Consider the following 18,377-nt stretch of genomic DNA (forward strand, 5'->3'; position numbering starts at 1 on the left):
CGAACCATGCAAGCCAGAGGCGACAGCGGAGAGGGAAAAAAAACTTCACCAATTGGCGAAAGTGAAGAAAAAAAACCTTGAGAGAAACCAGGCTCAGTTGGGCACGACCATTTTAATTTCTCCGCTGGCCAAATGTCTTGTGCAGAGCTGCAGTCTCAGCGGCGGAGGCTGGAAGCTGGCCTCAGCGAAGACTCGTCTGTCCCTGGAGCGTCACGGGAATAAGTGACATGAGGAATTATCATGTATTTTAAATACCCAAGTGACATGTGACTTTAAAGCTATGCTACTCTCTTTAAGATGATCCAGTCAGACAAGTTAGACAACAGATAGTTTAGATTATAAGCAGGAAGTTTTGGGTGTTTCTGTAAGTTCCAGTAAGCTAAACGGTAAGTGTGTGTTAACTTGTAGCCTATTTTTATTTGATTTGGTAAAGTATATGTAAAGACTTCTGTCTTCTAAACCACAAACCCAACATTATATTTAATTATCTTATGTCTATGATAAGTAAAAGATAAATGTTGTGTGTTTCTCTTTAATGAAACAGGAAGACGCTGGTTGTTTTGCCTCGATCAGGAGTGAAACAGAAGCACAGATTTACAGAAATCTGCATTAAAATATAATATTTTGACATTTAAATAAAGAAAATCTGCTATTTCTGTCCTTTGATTTGATCCTGTAGAAGTTAAGACAAGATGCAGGGGAGCAGGCTTGACCAACCATGTGAGTATTGAGTCGTTCATGCTGTCTTTATACATGCCAATTTGCACATAACAGCTGCACATATAACGTTGTATATAGTAATAAACATGTACATACGCTTGTCAATCTGTATATTTGCATTCACTACTTCTATTTTTTTAAAAATATATTTATTATCTGTTTTTTGTCCTGTCTCTGTAATCCTGTTGCACTGTAGAAGCTCTGTCACCAAAACAAATTCCTCGTATGTGTGAACATACCTGGCAATAAAGCTCTTTCTGATTCTGATTCTGATTAGTGTTGTCAAACAAATGATCATGTACAAATAAAGTTTGCAAACATGAATATATTGAATGAATGTTTATTACAGGTAGTTTTTCAGCCAGTTTCTTGAACCTTCTCCCCTTTTTGGGCAAAAATGTTTGGAAATCTATAAAAGCTGTTCAGCATGTCTTATTTTGACCAATTTAAACTATTATAAACAAGGTAAAACAGACACATTTTGATTTCTCTCAGCGTTTTGCTATGCAGAAGAATTACTTCCTGCCCTCCATCTGAATTACGCACATCATAAATGATGTCACGTGAAACTAACCTATAACAGTGATTTGTTCTTTAGACAGTCCAAAACAAATATTTATTAATGGCCCCTTTCCACTGAGTGGTACGGTACAGTACGGTTCGGTTTGGTACGCTTTTATGGCCGTTTCCACTGTCAAAAAGCGTACCGAACCGTACCGTACCACTTTTTCGGCACCCTTTCGAAAGGGTACCAAACATGAGAAAGGGTACCAAAAGGCGGAGCCACACGTGCAGCTGAACGCTATTGGTTTACAGAGATACGTCATTCGCTTACGCAACAAGCCAGAAAGAAAACAAAAAACCCGCCATGTTTGAAAAACACAGCGAGAGATTACAGCGGAATTATAAACACATATAATAACGAGCCATGGTCGATCTGGGCTCAAACAAACCATGTCGTCGTCTTGACGAACAGCCACAAAGCCAAGAAGAAGAGCAGTTTTTTATGAGCCAATCTGAGGCGCGAGCGGTTTCGCTTTCTTGCTTGCGTTCGCCGCTCGTCTACATCTGAAATAACAAACTTCTTGAGCTGATGATAATAACCTGTATTTGATTATTGACGTGCTTTTGAAACTCTATCCTGTCAGACACTGACAAACGCGAGAGTGAAGCGCGAAGAAACAAAGGAGAAGCCGGAAATAAAGGAGCACATTATTATTCAGCAAACATGAACAAAATGCCATGTATAACTAACTTATTATCTTCACCTTTGGGGCTAATATGAACTGGGAATGACGGAATTACTGTCTAACAGAGGCTACATGTGCTGCTGAAGATTACATACACAGATAAGAGGTTTTCACTGACTGTAGGCTATACTTTGTGTTGTTTTTAACCTAAATACGGACGAAATTTCTGCTATATGTAGTTTTTCTGTAGTTGGTAACATATCGGAGACTGTAAGGGGCTGTATGTGTTCATATATGTTCATTTATTTAGTTATTTAATATAATTACAGACGTTACAGTAGGCTGTTTCGCTCTGTCATTGATCTGCAGTTATAATCAACTCATGTTCATTGAAAAGTCAGTAATAAACATTTCTACACAAGTATTTATGTGTATGAAGCATCTGTTTTGTGAGAAGTGCTTTTCATATGATATGTGAGCGACCTGTACAGCTTTATTGTAGACATTTCCTCGAGCTAGAATGACGTCGTCTGAAACTTTCTATCATACACCACGCCCACCAAAAGGGTACCTTTAGTAGTGGAAACACAAGCCTGATAAAGGTGACCCGTACCAAACAGAACCGTACCGTACCGTACCAGTCAGTGGAAATGAGCCATAAGGGGCTAATAATATTTACTTTAAAATGGCTTTTAAAAAAATAAAAATGACTAAGACTTTCTGCAGAAGAAAAAATATTATAGGAAATACTGTGAAAATTTTCTGAATCAGTTAAACATAATTTAGGAAATATTTGAGAGAAATTAACAGGATGGACTTCAACTATATATATTATTGACAAATGTAAGCATTCTCAATTGTTTTTATACATTTGAAATATTCATATTTTTGACATTACGTTAAAATAATCACTTAATCCTCTCATCAGATCTGAGTGTTGTTCTGCTGGGTAAAACCGGATCAGGAAAAAGTTCAGCCGGAAACACCATCCTGGGCCAGAAGAAGTTTACAAATAAGGCTTCAGTGGTGTCAGTCACTAAAACCTGTGAGAAAGGAGAAGCAGAGATTAATGGAAAGAAGATCTCCGTCATCGACACGCCAGGACTCTTAGACTCAACACTAACAGAAGAAGAAATGAAGAAGGAAATAATGACGTGTGTAGAGATGTCTGCTCCTGGTCCTCATGTGTTTCTGCTGGTCATCAGACTGGACGTGAAATTCACAGAAGAAGAGAAAAACATGGTGAAATGGATTCAGGAGAACTTTGGAGAAGAAGCTGCTCGTTACACCATCATTCTGTTCACTCATGATGATGCACTGGAGGATCAGTTACTATATGGGTACATCAGTCAAAGCGGTGATCTCTGGGATCTACTTTATGAGTGTGGAGGTAGATATCACTCGTTCAACAATAAAGACATGAATGATCGCTCACAGGTCACTGAACTGATGGAGAAGATTGAGAAGATGCTGGAGGAGAATGGAGGACAGCACCACACCAATGAGATGTATGAAGAAGCCCAGGAGAAAATCGAATTGGATGCTGATAGACAGAAATTTAGGGACTACGCGAGAATAGCAACAACAGTATTAGGAGTGGGATCTATAGCAATATTGGGAGTAGCAATTGCAGCAAATGCAGGAATACTAGCAGGATTGACAACAGTAATGGGATTATTAGCATTAGCATTAGCAGGAAGAGAGGGAGATGAAAGAGGAAGAGGCGCAGCATTGGCAGCACTAGAAGTACTCTCAACAGTAGCAGAGAGAGGAGGAAGAGGAGAGGCATTAGCTGGAGGGCAGGGAAATTAATTGAATGTGATATTCGTGCGCATTTGCCAGTAAAGCTGGTTCTGTTAAATCTAAACTCTGCAAAAACAAATGCTTTTTTTTACTTAGATCTTCTGTCTTGTTTCCAGTCCAAAGATCTAAAAACACTTAAAGGGCACCTATGGTAAAAAATCTACTTTTCAAGCTGTTTGGACAGACATATGTGCATGTATGGTGTATAGACCGTCATATTGGGGTGATATAAGCACACCCAGTGCTTTTTTTTCAATTTAACAACATAAAAAACGGTGGACCAATTGGAGCGGTTTTCAAACCGACCGCAACTTTACGTAGGAGAGCGGTCCCCCCGCCCACCAATATTGATTGACAGGCGCGTCATCATATCCTCAGTTTGTTGATTCACGTCCGCCATTTTCAGCGTGAGTCGAAGCGATATCACTAAAGGAACACGCTAGCTCTATTTTTAGATGCAAGGCTCATTGGGCTCAACACAAGATCAATATTCTCCACATTATCGCTCTAATCGGAATTATTGGTTGTATCTTTAGGTAGGTTTGCAAACATGTGTACTTCTCATTGAGTCTACCTTATACTTCAGCCGTTTGCATTTCTTGCGATCCCAGAAGCTCCCTGTGATCTTAACTAGCATGCGTTTTAGAATTCTAAACATCGGTTTCTATCAGGGTACACTCAAGTCGACGGCTGGGCGCCGCGGACCGCTGCAGAAACCTATGTTTAGAATTCAAAAATGCGTGGCGCGACGATTCGGGACACTTCGTGTTTCTGGTGCGCCACAGAGAGTGTCTGGTGTGCCGTGTCGCGGCTTCGAGCGGCGCATCCGATGCCTCAGTCAAAGTTAATTCAGTGTGCGTGGTTATTAGTTTCTGTGTGCAAGCTCGGCACTTGAAACTAGCACTGTAAAACTGTACAAAGACACAAATGATTTTGCTGCTTGGTCTGTGTCAGAGTCGTACATGTAAGACTGAATATTGATCCTCTCACTCCAGCTTTTTCTCTGTCTGCCTGTCTGACTCTGTTGCAAACGCAGAGCGGGTGAGCTCATGGCCCCGCCCCCTTGTTACGTTGGTGGGAAGCCGAAACTAATTTACATGTGAAGCAACACACCCATAAATCAGCCAACTGTGGACACGCCCCCAACATGACACTTTTTAACACATTATAATAAAAAAATCTGAATTGTGTTTTAAACTGAACCTAAACTGGCACACTCAGAAGAACCATCATATTAATATTAAATCATAAAAAAGAGGTAAACTATGTGCCCTTTAAATCATGAAGCATTTTCTAGACAAGCAATAAATATTGTCTTGTTTTTATAACTAATGAGCCAAAATGAAGTGAGTTTTTTCTTAAAGGTCCAGTGAAGTGCTTTGAAATGTCCATATTTTTTTTATTTCTTGTTTGACGTAATTTCAACTGGAAAACAAAAAACAGCCAATAATGTTTAGTTTTTTCACAGCTTTTCACAGCTAGTGAGAGTGTTTGAGCTCAAGCACATCAAATCAAAGCCAAACGAGAGGAAGGGGTATAGTTTGGAAATGTATAGTATAGAGCTCGGGAATCTACATCATGGCAAGTTGGGGTCGGCTACGTTATTGGTCAAACGCAGGTGTGCACAATATAAACAGATGCAAATCCAACCCAGACTCATTCTGAAAACGTACCCCTATATACATTTCTGGAGAGCGCAAAATACCAGGAGATACGTTTTTTTTGTTTTTTTTTGCAGTTTTTGTTTTCGTGAATCCACCAGAGGCCGCTGTGTATGCTTTTTCAGATCTCAAACTTCTCTCGTGAGTGCCATTTATGCCTGCTGTTCTCACGTAAATCCACCAGAGGCCGCTGTCGACTGACTGATCGATCGACTGACTGACTGACAGATCAACTTACCCTCCCTCCTCCTTCCCTAAACCCAAATAAAAGCAATCCAGAAATAGAAAAGCCCTCACCTGATTTTTACCACATTTTCAGATTTGATCTCATTCTAATACTGTTATTTACCTATTTATTTTATTTTGTTGGATTCTGTTTTTTTGGGGGTTTTTTTACATGCTTTCTGGAACCGTTCTTCACCGGACTCAAACCCCTTCATTGTGGTCAACTCCTCTCTGCAGAGACCTAGCTGTCACTCAAGTGGCCACGCCCACAATTATGCAGAATTTTAAGGCTTAATATAAATGAAAAAGATGAGTTATAAAAAAACTTAACCCCCCTCACAGTTGTCATGAAGTGTAATATTACCAATATTGTTTTTGTTTTTTGGGGTTTTTTTGTACCTGGCTGTAAACACCTTTATTTCTGCTGTAAAGTTGGCCAGTTTAACATTGCAGTCAACAGAAAGGTTTTCTGTTTTGGAACCTGTACTAGCAGCCTTTCCATGAATAGGGTATATGCCGAAGTATGCTAAAAGGACTTTTAAGTTGCCAGTAATCTGGGTTAAGCGCTTCCGGTGACCTGTATGCCATTGCAAAATTATGATATAAAGTGGGTCTCAGATTGCACAAGAAGCACTGCATTAAATTATATTTTTCTCTACCATATCTTTATAATATGAGCATTTATTTTACCCTAGTATATTCAATGGAGCTTCTCCTCTAACCTGCCGATCCTGATGGCACCTGCAAGTAAACGGCTTTTCATCTCGTTTTTCGTTTGAGCAACTAAATGAATGGCAAAATCTTTTTAACTGATTGTATTTTAATTACATTACAACATCGATTCTGTAAAAAGAACCAGATAAAATGGAAAAAAAAAACTCACAATAACCGTTTCACCGGAAGTTTATCAGTATGAGAAGAAACACTAGCTCGGCATATATCCTATTGTAGTTTCTGTTACTTCCTTAGCTTCACGAGTAAGAGCGAGATGTTGCTGCTGGTATTAACAAGCAAAGAAAGTGTTTCCATATATCATTTTCTTCAATATTTGTAGTGTGAGTACTTACTGTTTATTTCTTATGAGTGTATACTTGACACAATAAATCAATAGAGATCAATGGGAATCAGGCTCCCTTGGCCTAATTACCCCAGAATGCATTTTGCTGTTACGACACATTCCCGTTCTCTGTTGGGTCATTTGTTTATTTCTAGTTTTACTATAGTGGTTGTGTTAGCCCCAAATGTAGAAACACCCCAACATATTTATTCAACACTCTCAGAAATAAAGGTACATGAGCTGTCACTGGGGTGGTACTTTTTCAAAAGGTACAAATTTGTACCTAAAAGGTCCATAATAATAGCTCAAGGGTATATATTAGTACCTTAAAAGTACAAAACTGTTCCTCTTAAAAATTGTACGTACTAATATATACTTTTGAGGTACCAATATGGACCTTTTAAGTACAAATGTGTACCTTTTGAAAAGACACCACCCCAGTGACAGCTCGCGTACTGTTATTTCTGAGAGTAAAGTATAGTAATATTGTTACAATATTATTTTTTCCATTTGGGATTATAAACGGTAAACCTGCGCTCACACTGTTGCTCTGGCTGGCACAAGAGTGATGCACTTCAAAATATGTAATGCACACATGAGGGCGCTATTTAACACAAAATCAAATGCCTTCCATTCAGAAAGATTGTGTTTTTTTACTTTAACCTACTTGGCAAGATGTTATTGTTCCACACTTAAAAAAGCACCCTTTAACCCCTGCGTAATATAACATCTAATGTACAGTAATATGACTTTAAATGAAATTATGTTTTGAACTGAGGTTATAACTACACAAAGCGTGCATGAAAATACCCAACCTAATGGCATTATTTTTATTATCTTTAGAGCTATGCTGTTGTCTTTAAAATGATCATGTAAGATCAATCGGACGATTATAGGGGTTTTTTACACATGGTCGCTTCATTAATTTTCTCTGAGGGGAAAACTATCTGATTTGTGACAATTCCATTTGCATTCGGTCACATGCATGCCTGTATTCACTAAAAGGATCTGATTTCAATCTTCAATTCCTGTGCTATATACAAATTTATATAGGTTATATATACTTTATACTAAAGCAGCAGATACACAAAAAAAGAAGTCTGAAAAATTGTTGCAAACAATCCATACGTGTTCAATTTAAACAACAATTTAAATTTAAATTCAGCCCAAATAAATTGTTTACAACCACTTAACTTAAAAAAATGAGTAAACCCAAGGAATCATCGCTCAATATTTTTTTCAGTGTACAATACATTTCATTTAAGAATTAATTTTGCTACAGAAATGTAAGATATATATATTTATATTTATATATATATATATATATATATATATATATATATATATATATATATATATATATATATATATATATATATATGTTTTTTTGTTTTTTTTGTTTTTTTTGCACCATTCAAACCTGTAAAGGGTTAAAGTAATTTTGTGGTTATCCAACTATCCCAAAAAACAAAACATTCAATCTTTGTAAATGATTGAAATTCTATATAGCCTATTATTCTGTAATTGTTCTACTTTCACACAGACACACAGATGTATGGTGCATCTCTAATGCTTCCATTTGGTATTAATCTAACATTATAATTTTATTATTTAGTAATTCATGACTGGTCAAAAATAGAACGAAACAAAAAATAAAACTAAACAAACATCCTTGCTGCATTTTGCATTAACATGCTCCCGCATATACCCTAATGGTTTTTGTTTCGCTTTGTTGGGTTTTATTTTTTTTACATTTTGGGAGGAGTAAGCTTCACATGCGTGGTTTCAACAATCAGGTGCATTTAGACAAGTATAGATTCGTCTGGAATGCGTCTCCGAGAAATTTGGGTTATCATATTTATATCCGTCTTAAATGTGTTTCACAATCGGATAGCTATATATAATCAGAAAAAACGCTTAAAGTGACTAGGTGCAAACAGCCCCAGAGATTACAAGCAGGACGTTTTGTCTTAACCAACAAGAACATTGTTTAACATTAAGCTAAACGGTAAGTGTTACAACATATTTTAAAATAAATTATATTATTTAAGTCAACAAGAATGAAAAGATAAATGGTCGTTTAAAATGGAGCACAAAGAAACTGGCCGGCTTGAGGAGAGTGAAACAGAAACATAGACAATATAATCAGAAAAATATTTGGTCACACTTGATTTTGATGGTCCGTTAGTTGAATTTAAGTTACATTGCATCTGCATGCCAACTAATTCTCTTTAGATTATAAGTAGACTGTTAGGTTGGGGTTGGGGTTAGCAAGTGTTGGGCAAGCTACTTGAAAATGTAGTGAGCTAAGCTATTAGCTTCTCTACTTAAAATGTAGCTTAACTACACTAAAAGGTACCCCCTGGAAAATGTAGCAAGCTAAGCTAAAAGCTACATGGCAAAAGTAGCTTAGCTACATCTAAGCTATTTTTTGCAATTTTTATTTTTAAATCGAAGCAACTTAAATCAAAGTCAATCCTATCTTAGAGATCAATAAAACGGTCAATGAAACATATGAGGCATAATTCAGTTCAATTATTTACTGTAAATAACATGCTGTTCTAAACAGAAACAAATTATAGTATATAACAGCTTAAACCAAAAACAATCCAATAAAAGCAGGTGTTACACATTTAAAATACTATAGTAATTTATAGTAAAGAGAAATTTTTGACATAAACATTATGCATATTGTAAATATATACAACTCTTCATTAATAAATTATACTACATAATGCAGTAATTTATAGTAGTACTATTTCTGTACTATAATTTTTTATAAATAAATAAATGAATATTTATAAATAAATATTTTCTAGTACTATAAATTACTAAAGTATTTTTTGAGCACAGCATCAGAAATTTATTGCAGAAGTTATTGCATCTTAACATGTACTTCTCGAGGTATGGTTACAAAAAACCCTGCTTCAGAGATAACTTCTTTCCATCAAGCAAGTTTTTCGTGTTGGCCTATTTTGGTTGGCGACGTCACCAACCAGAGGTGGCAGTAACGCACCAAAAAGTTTGTTGTCAACCACAGTGAAACAGGAAGAAGAAGAAATGATGATTCTCGCCATCATGGATTTACTTTCATCGGCTAGACACCGGCCTCACAGCCCTGTGAATGTCGGTGCTGTCACTTATTGATCCGTGATTGGTAAATGCAGCTTGTGCGGACGCTACTGCGCTACTTGACTTATAAAATAGCTTCGCTACTGAAAAGCTATTTGATTTAGAAAGTAGCGACGCTACCGCTACGCTACTAAGAAATGTAGTTAAGCTAGTAGCGTCACTACTTGTAGCGACGCTACTGCCCAACACTAGGGTGAGCGTAAGTTGACATGTACTTGCAAAGTGTCTTATAGTCAGTTAAATGTCTGTTAAAGGAGCAGGATCAGCAAATATTAAGCAGACTGTCTACTAATACTCAAATGGACCATCAAAATAAAGTGTTACCAAATATTTTGAATTCAACTGCATAAAAAACAGTGTTTCTGTTCTTTGATTACCTACATATGTTATCGTAGATCAAATTAAACTCGAGACAAGATGCGGAGGAACAGTATTGACCAACCACCAGGTGAGTATTGACTCATATTGACTCTAAAGGTTATTGATCTATAAATCCATTCATTTGCATGTCTTGTTCATGAATTAACATAAGGAATTATAATTTAATATATGCATAAATTTGTGAAAAGTGTAAAAATAGTTGTTCAGATTTGCAATATTTTTATATTTTTTGCACTAAGATTAAGTGGAGTTTATTTATAAACCAATTTCGAGAGGATCACTTGCTTGTGATTGATCACGGCCGGTCCCGCATTATCCAATTCATGATTCTCCAATCAGACAATTCCGAAGCCACTATAAATACCCTAAGCTCCATATAACAGCCATCTTTGTTTTGAAGAAACCCCCCCCCCCCCCCCTTCCACCTCTACACCTCCTCTTTCCTAGTTGCGCAGCACGGTGGCCCAGTGGTTAGCACTGTTGCCTCAAAGCAAGAACATCACTGGTTCTAGTCCTTACCAAGCCAGCTGATGTTTCTGTGTGGAGTTTACACGTTCACCCCGAGCTCACGTTGGTTTCCCCAGGTGTTCTCCCACCATCCAAAAAGTTAATTGACTAATCCAAACCAGCACCATAGACATACAGTAGTTATCTCTTCATAGCAATCCCTAATTGGTCATTAGCTTCAAACAGCAGGGGAGTTCTCGAGATCTACCTGAGCTCAAACTCCCCTCTTGCCATGCAAATGAGAGGGAGCCCCGAGCACGAGGATCTTATGAGCTCAGGGCTCTCTCCCTGGACAGCATGCCAAACAAGCTTTATAATCAAGCATCAGCTAATGCTTCAGACAGCATGATTTTCAATGTAGTCGTGTCACAGATGTTATCACGCTGCATAACTATCTGGGTTAGCGTTCTGTCTGTAATGTATTTATAAAGTAGGAGAGTAGCGGCGTACGGATGTCCCCCCGCCGAGTATGTGATCGCTCATCACCCTTCCCTCCGGTCTTGAGTATGTGGTCTTCCTATGGCCAGAGTAGGGTGGCACCCAGACCGTCACCCCACCCCACTTAGCGTGATATCCGCGAACGTCGCCAGGCACCGCAACCCCATCAACCTCCCCACCCAGCACGCTGAGCATAAATTTCGCGACCGACTTCACCACAGCCAAAGCCCAACCACCCCACCCCCCGCATTTTGTGCTATGCCATTGTGTTGGATGGATCGACGACATGAGAGTTCACACTGCATGACTTTAAAATAGGAAGAATCACAGACAACTTTGTCCAAACTACGTCTCACAACCAAACAAACGTGAGAAGTGACATGGAAACAATGCGAGGTAACGTAATGTATCTTAGATAGATCTTAAATAGATCTTCGTTACTACATAATGGAAAAAGAAGGCTTTAGCTTTAGAAACTTGTGTTGCTCACCTGGCTTTTGAAGAGAATTAACAATCTCTCCTCAACTTTTTTACTTTTAGACCTGATTGTGGTATTGCTCAGATGACACATCAAACAGACGCGGTGCTCCTGCCAAATTTACACTAGTTTTTCCACCTTTATTGTGTCCAAATAAACTGAAAATGAGCACTTTAAACTTCTCCCCCACCCTCCCGCTGGCCTGCAGGTTCCCGTATTAGTGTATGCTGCTCTCTCATTGGCTGTAGGTGATCGCTGATGTAATTTTCAGTGAGAACACATTTCACACGGCATGATTTGAATCGCCGACAGCTCCAGATATTTAGCAAGCCAAATATCTCACCGGTTTCGGGGAATCATCGGCGATTCTCTCATATCACGACCTTGATAGTTCATACTGTGTGATTGTCACTTACATGAACGATTTGCCTGTGATTTCAGGCAGTTGTTGGCGATTTCTCAAAACCTGTTGACGAGTCAAAATCAGGGCTGAAATCATGCAGTCTGAACTCGACATAAGTGTGAAGTCTTGAACTAATAATCTCCTCTCGTCTTCGCAGACCTCAGGATTGTTCTGCTGGGTAAAACTGGATCAGGAAAAAGTTCAGCTGGAAACACCATCCTGGGCCAGCAGTTGTTTACAAATAAAGCTTCTCTAGAGTCAGTTACTAATACTTGTAAAAGAGGAGAAGCAGAGATCGATGGAAAGAAGATCTCCGTCATCGACACGCCAGGACGGTTTGATACAAGGCTGACAGAAGAACAAATGAAGAAGGAATTTATAGAGTGTGTAAAGCTGTCTGTTCCTGGTCCTCACGTGTTTCTGCTGGTCATCCGACTGGACGTGAAATTCACAGAAGAAGAGAAAAATGCTGTCAAATGGATTCAGGAGGATTTTGGAGAAGAAGCTGCTCGCTACACCATCATTCTGTTCACTCATGATGATGCACTAGAGAGACGGACGCTACATCAATACATATGTGAAAGTGAAGATCTCTGGGCTCTTCTTTCTCAGTGTGGTCGGAGATATCACTCATTCAACAATAAAGATGAGGAGAACCGCTCGCAGGTCACTGAACTGATGGAGATGATTGAGAAGATGGTGGAGAGAAATGGAGGAAAGCACTACACTAATGAGATGTACAGGAAGGTCCAGAAAAAAAAGGAATGGCTGGCTTTTATAGAGAAAGCTAAAGACTATGGAAAAACAGCGTTAACAGTGATAGGAGTGGGAGGATTAGCAATAGGAGCAGTAGCAGTAGTAGTAAAAGCAGCAGGAGGAGGAGCAGCAGAAAAAGCTGCAGCTGCTGCAGGATCAGCACTAGCTGGAGGAGCAGTAGCGTTAGGCGAAGCAGCAGCAGCAAAAGTGAAGTTATAATATAGGGAATATAGGGCAGTGACTCTAAATAAATACAAGAAAGAAAATAAAACTAGATCTCAAAAGCAGTCTTGATGGGTCATGGGTATAGTTTTTGCAATGCATTGTCTCAAAAGTACTTTTATTTTATGCTAAAAATCATTCATTCAAAAAACATTCACCAGGAAGACATTTAAACATTTAAAGCCATCTGAAAGGATGTCCGGGTGCTAAAACATAAAACCACAGCTGCCCAACTCACTGCAGAATTAAATGTGCAGCTCTACTCTTCTGTTTCCACCAAAACTGTTGGTCAGGAGCTCCACAGGGCCGGCTGCTAAAGTCAAACCTTTGGTCACTAGTGCCAATGCTAACGCTGGTTTCAATGGTGCCAGCAGTGACAATCTTGGGCCGTGGACAATGTGAAACATGTATTGTTCTCTAATGAGTCCACCTTCACTGTCTTTCCCACATCCGGGAGAGTTATGGTGTGGAGAAGCCCCAAAGAAGCATCCCACCCATACTGCTGATGCCCGGAATGAAGAATGGGGGTGGATCAGTGATGTTTTGGACTGCAATTTAATGGCTTTCCCTTGGCCCATTACTTGTGCTAGATGGAATGTCACTGCCAAGGTCTACCCAACCATTCTGGAGAGACATGTGAGCCAATGGGTCAAACATTGTATCCTGAAAGTAGTGCCATGTATCAGGATGATAATTCGCCAATAATCACAGCAAGACTGGGGACAGAGTGGTTTGATGAATATGAAAGTGAAGTTGAACATCTTCCATGGCCTGCACAGTCACCAGATCTAAATATTATTGAGCCACTTTCAGGTGTTTTTGAGGAACGAGTCACGAAAGGTTTTCCTCCACCAGCATCGCATAGTGACCAGAACACTATTGTGGAGTATATATATTAGTTTGGGCAAAAATTCACTGTGATTAATCGCATCCAAAATAAAAGTTTGTTTTGACATAATTTAAGTGTGTGTACTGTTTATATTTATTATGTACATATAAATACACACAGGCATGCAAAAATTTGACAAAATATATATTTATATTTAGATAAAATATGTATATGATATAAATTATATATAGGTTAGTATGTGTATTTTTTGAGCAGGCAAAATGGCTGAACACATACTATACTAATGCCAATATGCACACACACATGAAATGATTATAAATATGTCCTGTGGACTGAATTTTTAATTAAATAAATCAAAACAAAGTCTAAAATTAATAATATTGGTAGCAATGGCATATATCCAAATCAACTAAAAAGCTAAAAATAAAATGTGAGCCCCAAACAGAAAGACTTGATGCAGTGCAAAATATGTGCAAACCATTATACTTGGACATATGCCATTGTTAATTAATTAAAAAAATTCAGTTCTCAGAAGATCTTTATTATCCTTTCATACGTGAATGCATATTGTCATTAGTACAGTTTGTATTCAGAAGGGAATCTTAAGACAATGATGTTTAATAAAAGTTTAAAGAATATGATATTGGTATGATAAAGACTCCTAACTTTATACTGGTGAAATTGTATCATATAATCAAAATACCTATTTCACCATTTGTTATAATAGTTATAATAATAATTTATGCTAGTTTAACTATTTATTGATTTATTTTTACACTAGCTATCACTAGTGTTTAAGAATTGGTCTTATTCAAAAGTCTTATAATGACAGGATAAAACGATCACGAAACCGCACTGATTTGCTCCTCAGGCTTCTGTAACGCCTGCCTGATGGCATAAGCGTGAGCAGGCTATAGCCAGGGTGAGTTGGATCCCTTAAAATGCTATTTGCCCTAGACAGACAACGTCGTTGATAAAGTTCCTCGATAGATGTCAACTTGACTCCAACAGACCTTCAGCTGACTTTATGATCCTCTTGATGGTGTTCTTGTCAGATACACTACTATTCTCATACCAAAGGGAGATGCCATTAGTGAGAACGCTCTCAACAGCCCCTCTGTAAAAAGTTGTAAGAATTGATGGGCTGAGGTGTGCCCTTTTTAACCTTCTCAGAAAGTGCAGTCGTTGGTGCGCTATTGTATAACTATAATTAGGACTTTAAAAATTTAGCAAAAATGGAGTTTACATTGTGACATGAATGACAGAATGAGTTCCAGTTCTGTCCAGTTGTGTAAAATAGTTTAAGTTTGTTCCTTGTTCCTGTTTCTGATTATCAAGCTTAAAATCCTTTTAATTAACAATACAGATATGAGAATATGGCTACTGATGCTATAATAAATAAAAAATAGTAATGTCTAGAAATGATGCATTAAGATAAACATTCATTCATTCATTTTCTTTTCAGCTTAGTCCCTTTATTAATCCGGGGTCGCCACAGCAGAATGAACCACCAACATATCCAGCATCTGTTTTACGCAGCGGATGCCCTTCCAGCCGCAACCCATCTCTGGGAAACATCCATACACACTCACTCACACTCATACACTATGGACAATTTAGCCTTCCCAATTCACCTGTACCGCATGTCTTTGGACTGTGGGGGAAACCGGAGCACCCGGAGGAAACCCACGCGAAGGCAGGGAGAACATGGAAACTCCACACAGAAACGCCAACTGACCAAGCCGAGGCTCGAACCAGCGACCTTCTTGCTGTGAGGCGACAGCACTACCTACTGCGCCACTGCCTCGCCTAAAGTTAAACAATAATAATAAATGACTGAAAACACTAACCATAAACAAAATAGTCAATTATTAGTTTAAAGCAGGGGTGTCAAACTTAGTTCCTGGAGATCTGCAGCTCTCTACAGTTTAGTTCCAACTCTAATTAAACAAGCCTGATCAAACTAATTGAGTCATTTAGGCTTGTTTGAAACAGGTAAAGCCGCTAAACTCACTCTAGAGTTTGAGCATGTGAAATTCTGTGGTACGGTGCTGACAAGATGATTAGACATTTAAAAAGCGAGCGATTGGTCCATATTTTAAATTCCTGTCCAGAGAGGTCCTGTTTTGATCTTTGATTGGTCTCACGCAATCATGTGATGTGATTTCGCAGGTCAGAGTTCACCAAGCTTGAACTTTTCAATGCAGTGAACTGCAAAACTTGTCTCAAGAGCGTGCGCTTCTGGTCTGACGCATTCACATGCGTATGAATGGAAGTCTTATGGGGAGAAAAGTCCAGTGTGACCGCGGCTTGAAGCTGCCGTCACACTAACGTTTGAGCATGTGAAGTTATGTCGTACGGTGCTGTGAAAAGGGGCGGGATTAAACAAGATGATTAGACATTAAAAAAGCAAGCGACTGCTCCATGTTTTAAATATCTCTCTAGAGAGGTCATGTTTTGATCCTTCATTGGTCTCACTCAGTCAAGTGATGCGATTTCGCAGGTCAGAGTTCACCAAGTGTGAGCTTTCCAACGCAGCGAACTGTGAAACTTGTCACATGAGCTTGCGTTTCTGGTCTGCCGCATTCGCATGCAAATGAATGGAAGTCTATGGGGAGGAAAGTGCAATGTGACCGGGGCTTTCATGTATTGGAGCAGGGTTGGAACTAAACTGTGTAGGGCTGCGGCTGAGTTTGACCCCCCCTGGTCTAAAGCATGGTAAACATTTGATCTTTAAAATGAATAATTCTATGCTGTGTCTTATATTCCTCTTCAGCAGTCATCTGTAATGCAAGGAATCTTGTGATTGGTCACCCAACAGACCAACGGGGACCACAAAAAACTTCAAAACTGAGTTAACACCAATGCAGCAAGTCCTTTTGCGTGCTCAAAACATGCATGTTTTAGGCATATTTATATTTTATTTTTCTTGAAAGCCTGTAGTCATGAAAATTTCTTTAGAACTGCCATAAAAGTGAAAAAAAAAAGATTTTTAATTCAGTGAAAGAGCAAATAAGACTTGTTTTGTTCAGCTAAAGCACATTCATATGCCTGTGTGGACATGCTTGTTCATTCCAGGATTTAATTATTTCAATGGGAAAGAATGCAGATCTTGTAGACTGATACTGCATGAGGTCTTATAGGTTTCTGCACCTAACCCTACCTCTCACAGTGGCGTCACTTGCTGTTTTCTACCTGTCCTGACCCTTGCCTGTTTATTGGATAACTCTATTGGATGAGCCCTTATGCTGGTGTTTGCACCTGATTTTGACCCAAGCCTGTTTTAGCCAGCAGCTAGCTCTTTTACTCAGCAGCTAGCTCTCTCAGATTTTGTACCTGTATGTCTAAACCATTATTAAAAATACTCAAAACAAATTATTAAAAACACAAAAAAAGTCAAACAGGTGATATTTGAGGTCTTAAATGTTTTTAACTATTTTCAGAACTCAAATTTATAATAGCTTAAACTTTTTTATCACAAAATATAGGGAGATTGTAATGATAACATCACTAAATGAAATTTAATTATATTATTTACTTAAGCTTGACAAAAATAAAACCAGTAAGTGATTGGTTTTTAACAAAGACTGTAGATGACCATTAAATTGTTCAATCACTGACACTTTCACCTCCAGCCAGTAGAGGGTGCTGTTGTCTTAAAAAAGGCCTGAGTTTACTCTTTGAAGAAGTCTTGGATGAAGTGCTTAGTGCTACAAAAGGAAAGGACTTTGGAGTGCTCACTGTAAAAAAACAACAACTCAAAGGCAGTCAAAAAGGTTTTTCCCACTTTTAGCTCCTGGCTGATGAAGGGCACAAGGTATTGTTTATATTTTAATCAGTGATATCCATATTATTTGTTAATTTTGTACAAAAGGCATGTAATTTAATGTTATTACTATTTCCTTATAACTTGCACTACAAATAGAACATTAACGGCCATAAGGGTCTTTATTTTGGTCATTTCATGTATTTTGGATTTATCTCTCTAAAAATAAGATCCCTAATTGTGCTAAAATTAATTCATTGTTAAAGCTGTTTATATTGCAGTCTAATAGGACATTGTTGGATTTAATAAGGTCATAAATGCTTTATCTGCATTAAATATTGGCATTGTTAGCGTTATAACAATTCAAATTATTTAGACTTACTACTATACAGTTAGGCAAGTTTATAATTTATGCCTGTACAGTGAATATATGACTGTAAATGTGTATTTATCAGTTTATCGGCTTGTTATGAGCATTTGTTTAACACAATTTCAAGGATATGTGTAATGAGTATTGTTTGTTGCTTTGTTTCTTTTATTCAGCTCTTACGATGATTTATTTTAAAGATTAAACAATTTATAAACATCAGTCCCTGAGAGTAAAGTGCATCTGTTCAGCTGGGAATGCTACAAAGACCATGAAGTAATCATTTTGAATGTATGTTTAGTTTTGTTACGTTTAGTTCTGACCACATCATAACCTGAGATGACGCTCTGCGCCACTAGAGGGAGCAGCTTTGTGTTTTATTGTAGTGGAGTTTTAAAAAGACGAAAAGTAGAAACGAAAG

General features: G+C 38.2%; 1 protein-coding gene across 1 annotated transcript; it reads left to right on the forward strand.

Annotated features, from left to right (window-relative positions):
* The first annotated feature begins 636 nt into the window (after window positions 1–636).
* Window positions 637–13,896, forward strand: LOC130222341 (uncharacterized). Its single transcript, XM_056454962.1, has 5 exons — window positions 637–720; window positions 2,839–3,709; window positions 6,569–6,576; window positions 10,201–10,236; window positions 12,153–13,896. The coding sequence occupies exons 1-5, from the start codon at window positions 693–695 to the stop codon at window positions 12,968–12,970; spliced, it is 1,761 nt and encodes a 586-aa protein (XP_056310937.1). The 5' UTR covers window positions 637–692; the 3' UTR covers window positions 12,971–13,896.
* The last annotated feature ends 4,481 nt before the right edge of the window (window positions 13,897–18,377 follow it).

Source organism: Danio aesculapii, chromosome 1 (genome assembly GCF_903798145.1).
Source record: "Danio aesculapii chromosome 1, fDanAes4.1, whole genome shotgun sequence".
NCBI lineage: Eukaryota > Metazoa > Chordata > Actinopteri > Cypriniformes > Danionidae > Danio > Danio aesculapii.

What these genes read in the sequence shown, in the direction of transcription:
- LOC130222341 (XM_056454962.1), top strand. Translation starts at nt 693, where the DNA reads ATGCAGGGGAGCAGGCTTGACCAACCAT. An exon ending in GAGCAGGCTTGACCAACCAT is followed by an intron (nt 721 to 2,838) that starts GTGAGTATTGAG and finishes TCCTCTCATCAG; the next exon opens with ATCTGAGTGTTGTTCTGCTG. An exon ending in CAGTATTGACCAACCACCAG is followed by an intron (nt 10,237 to 12,152) that starts GTGAGTATTGAC and finishes TCGTCTTCGCAG; the next exon opens with ACCTCAGGATTGTTCTGCTG.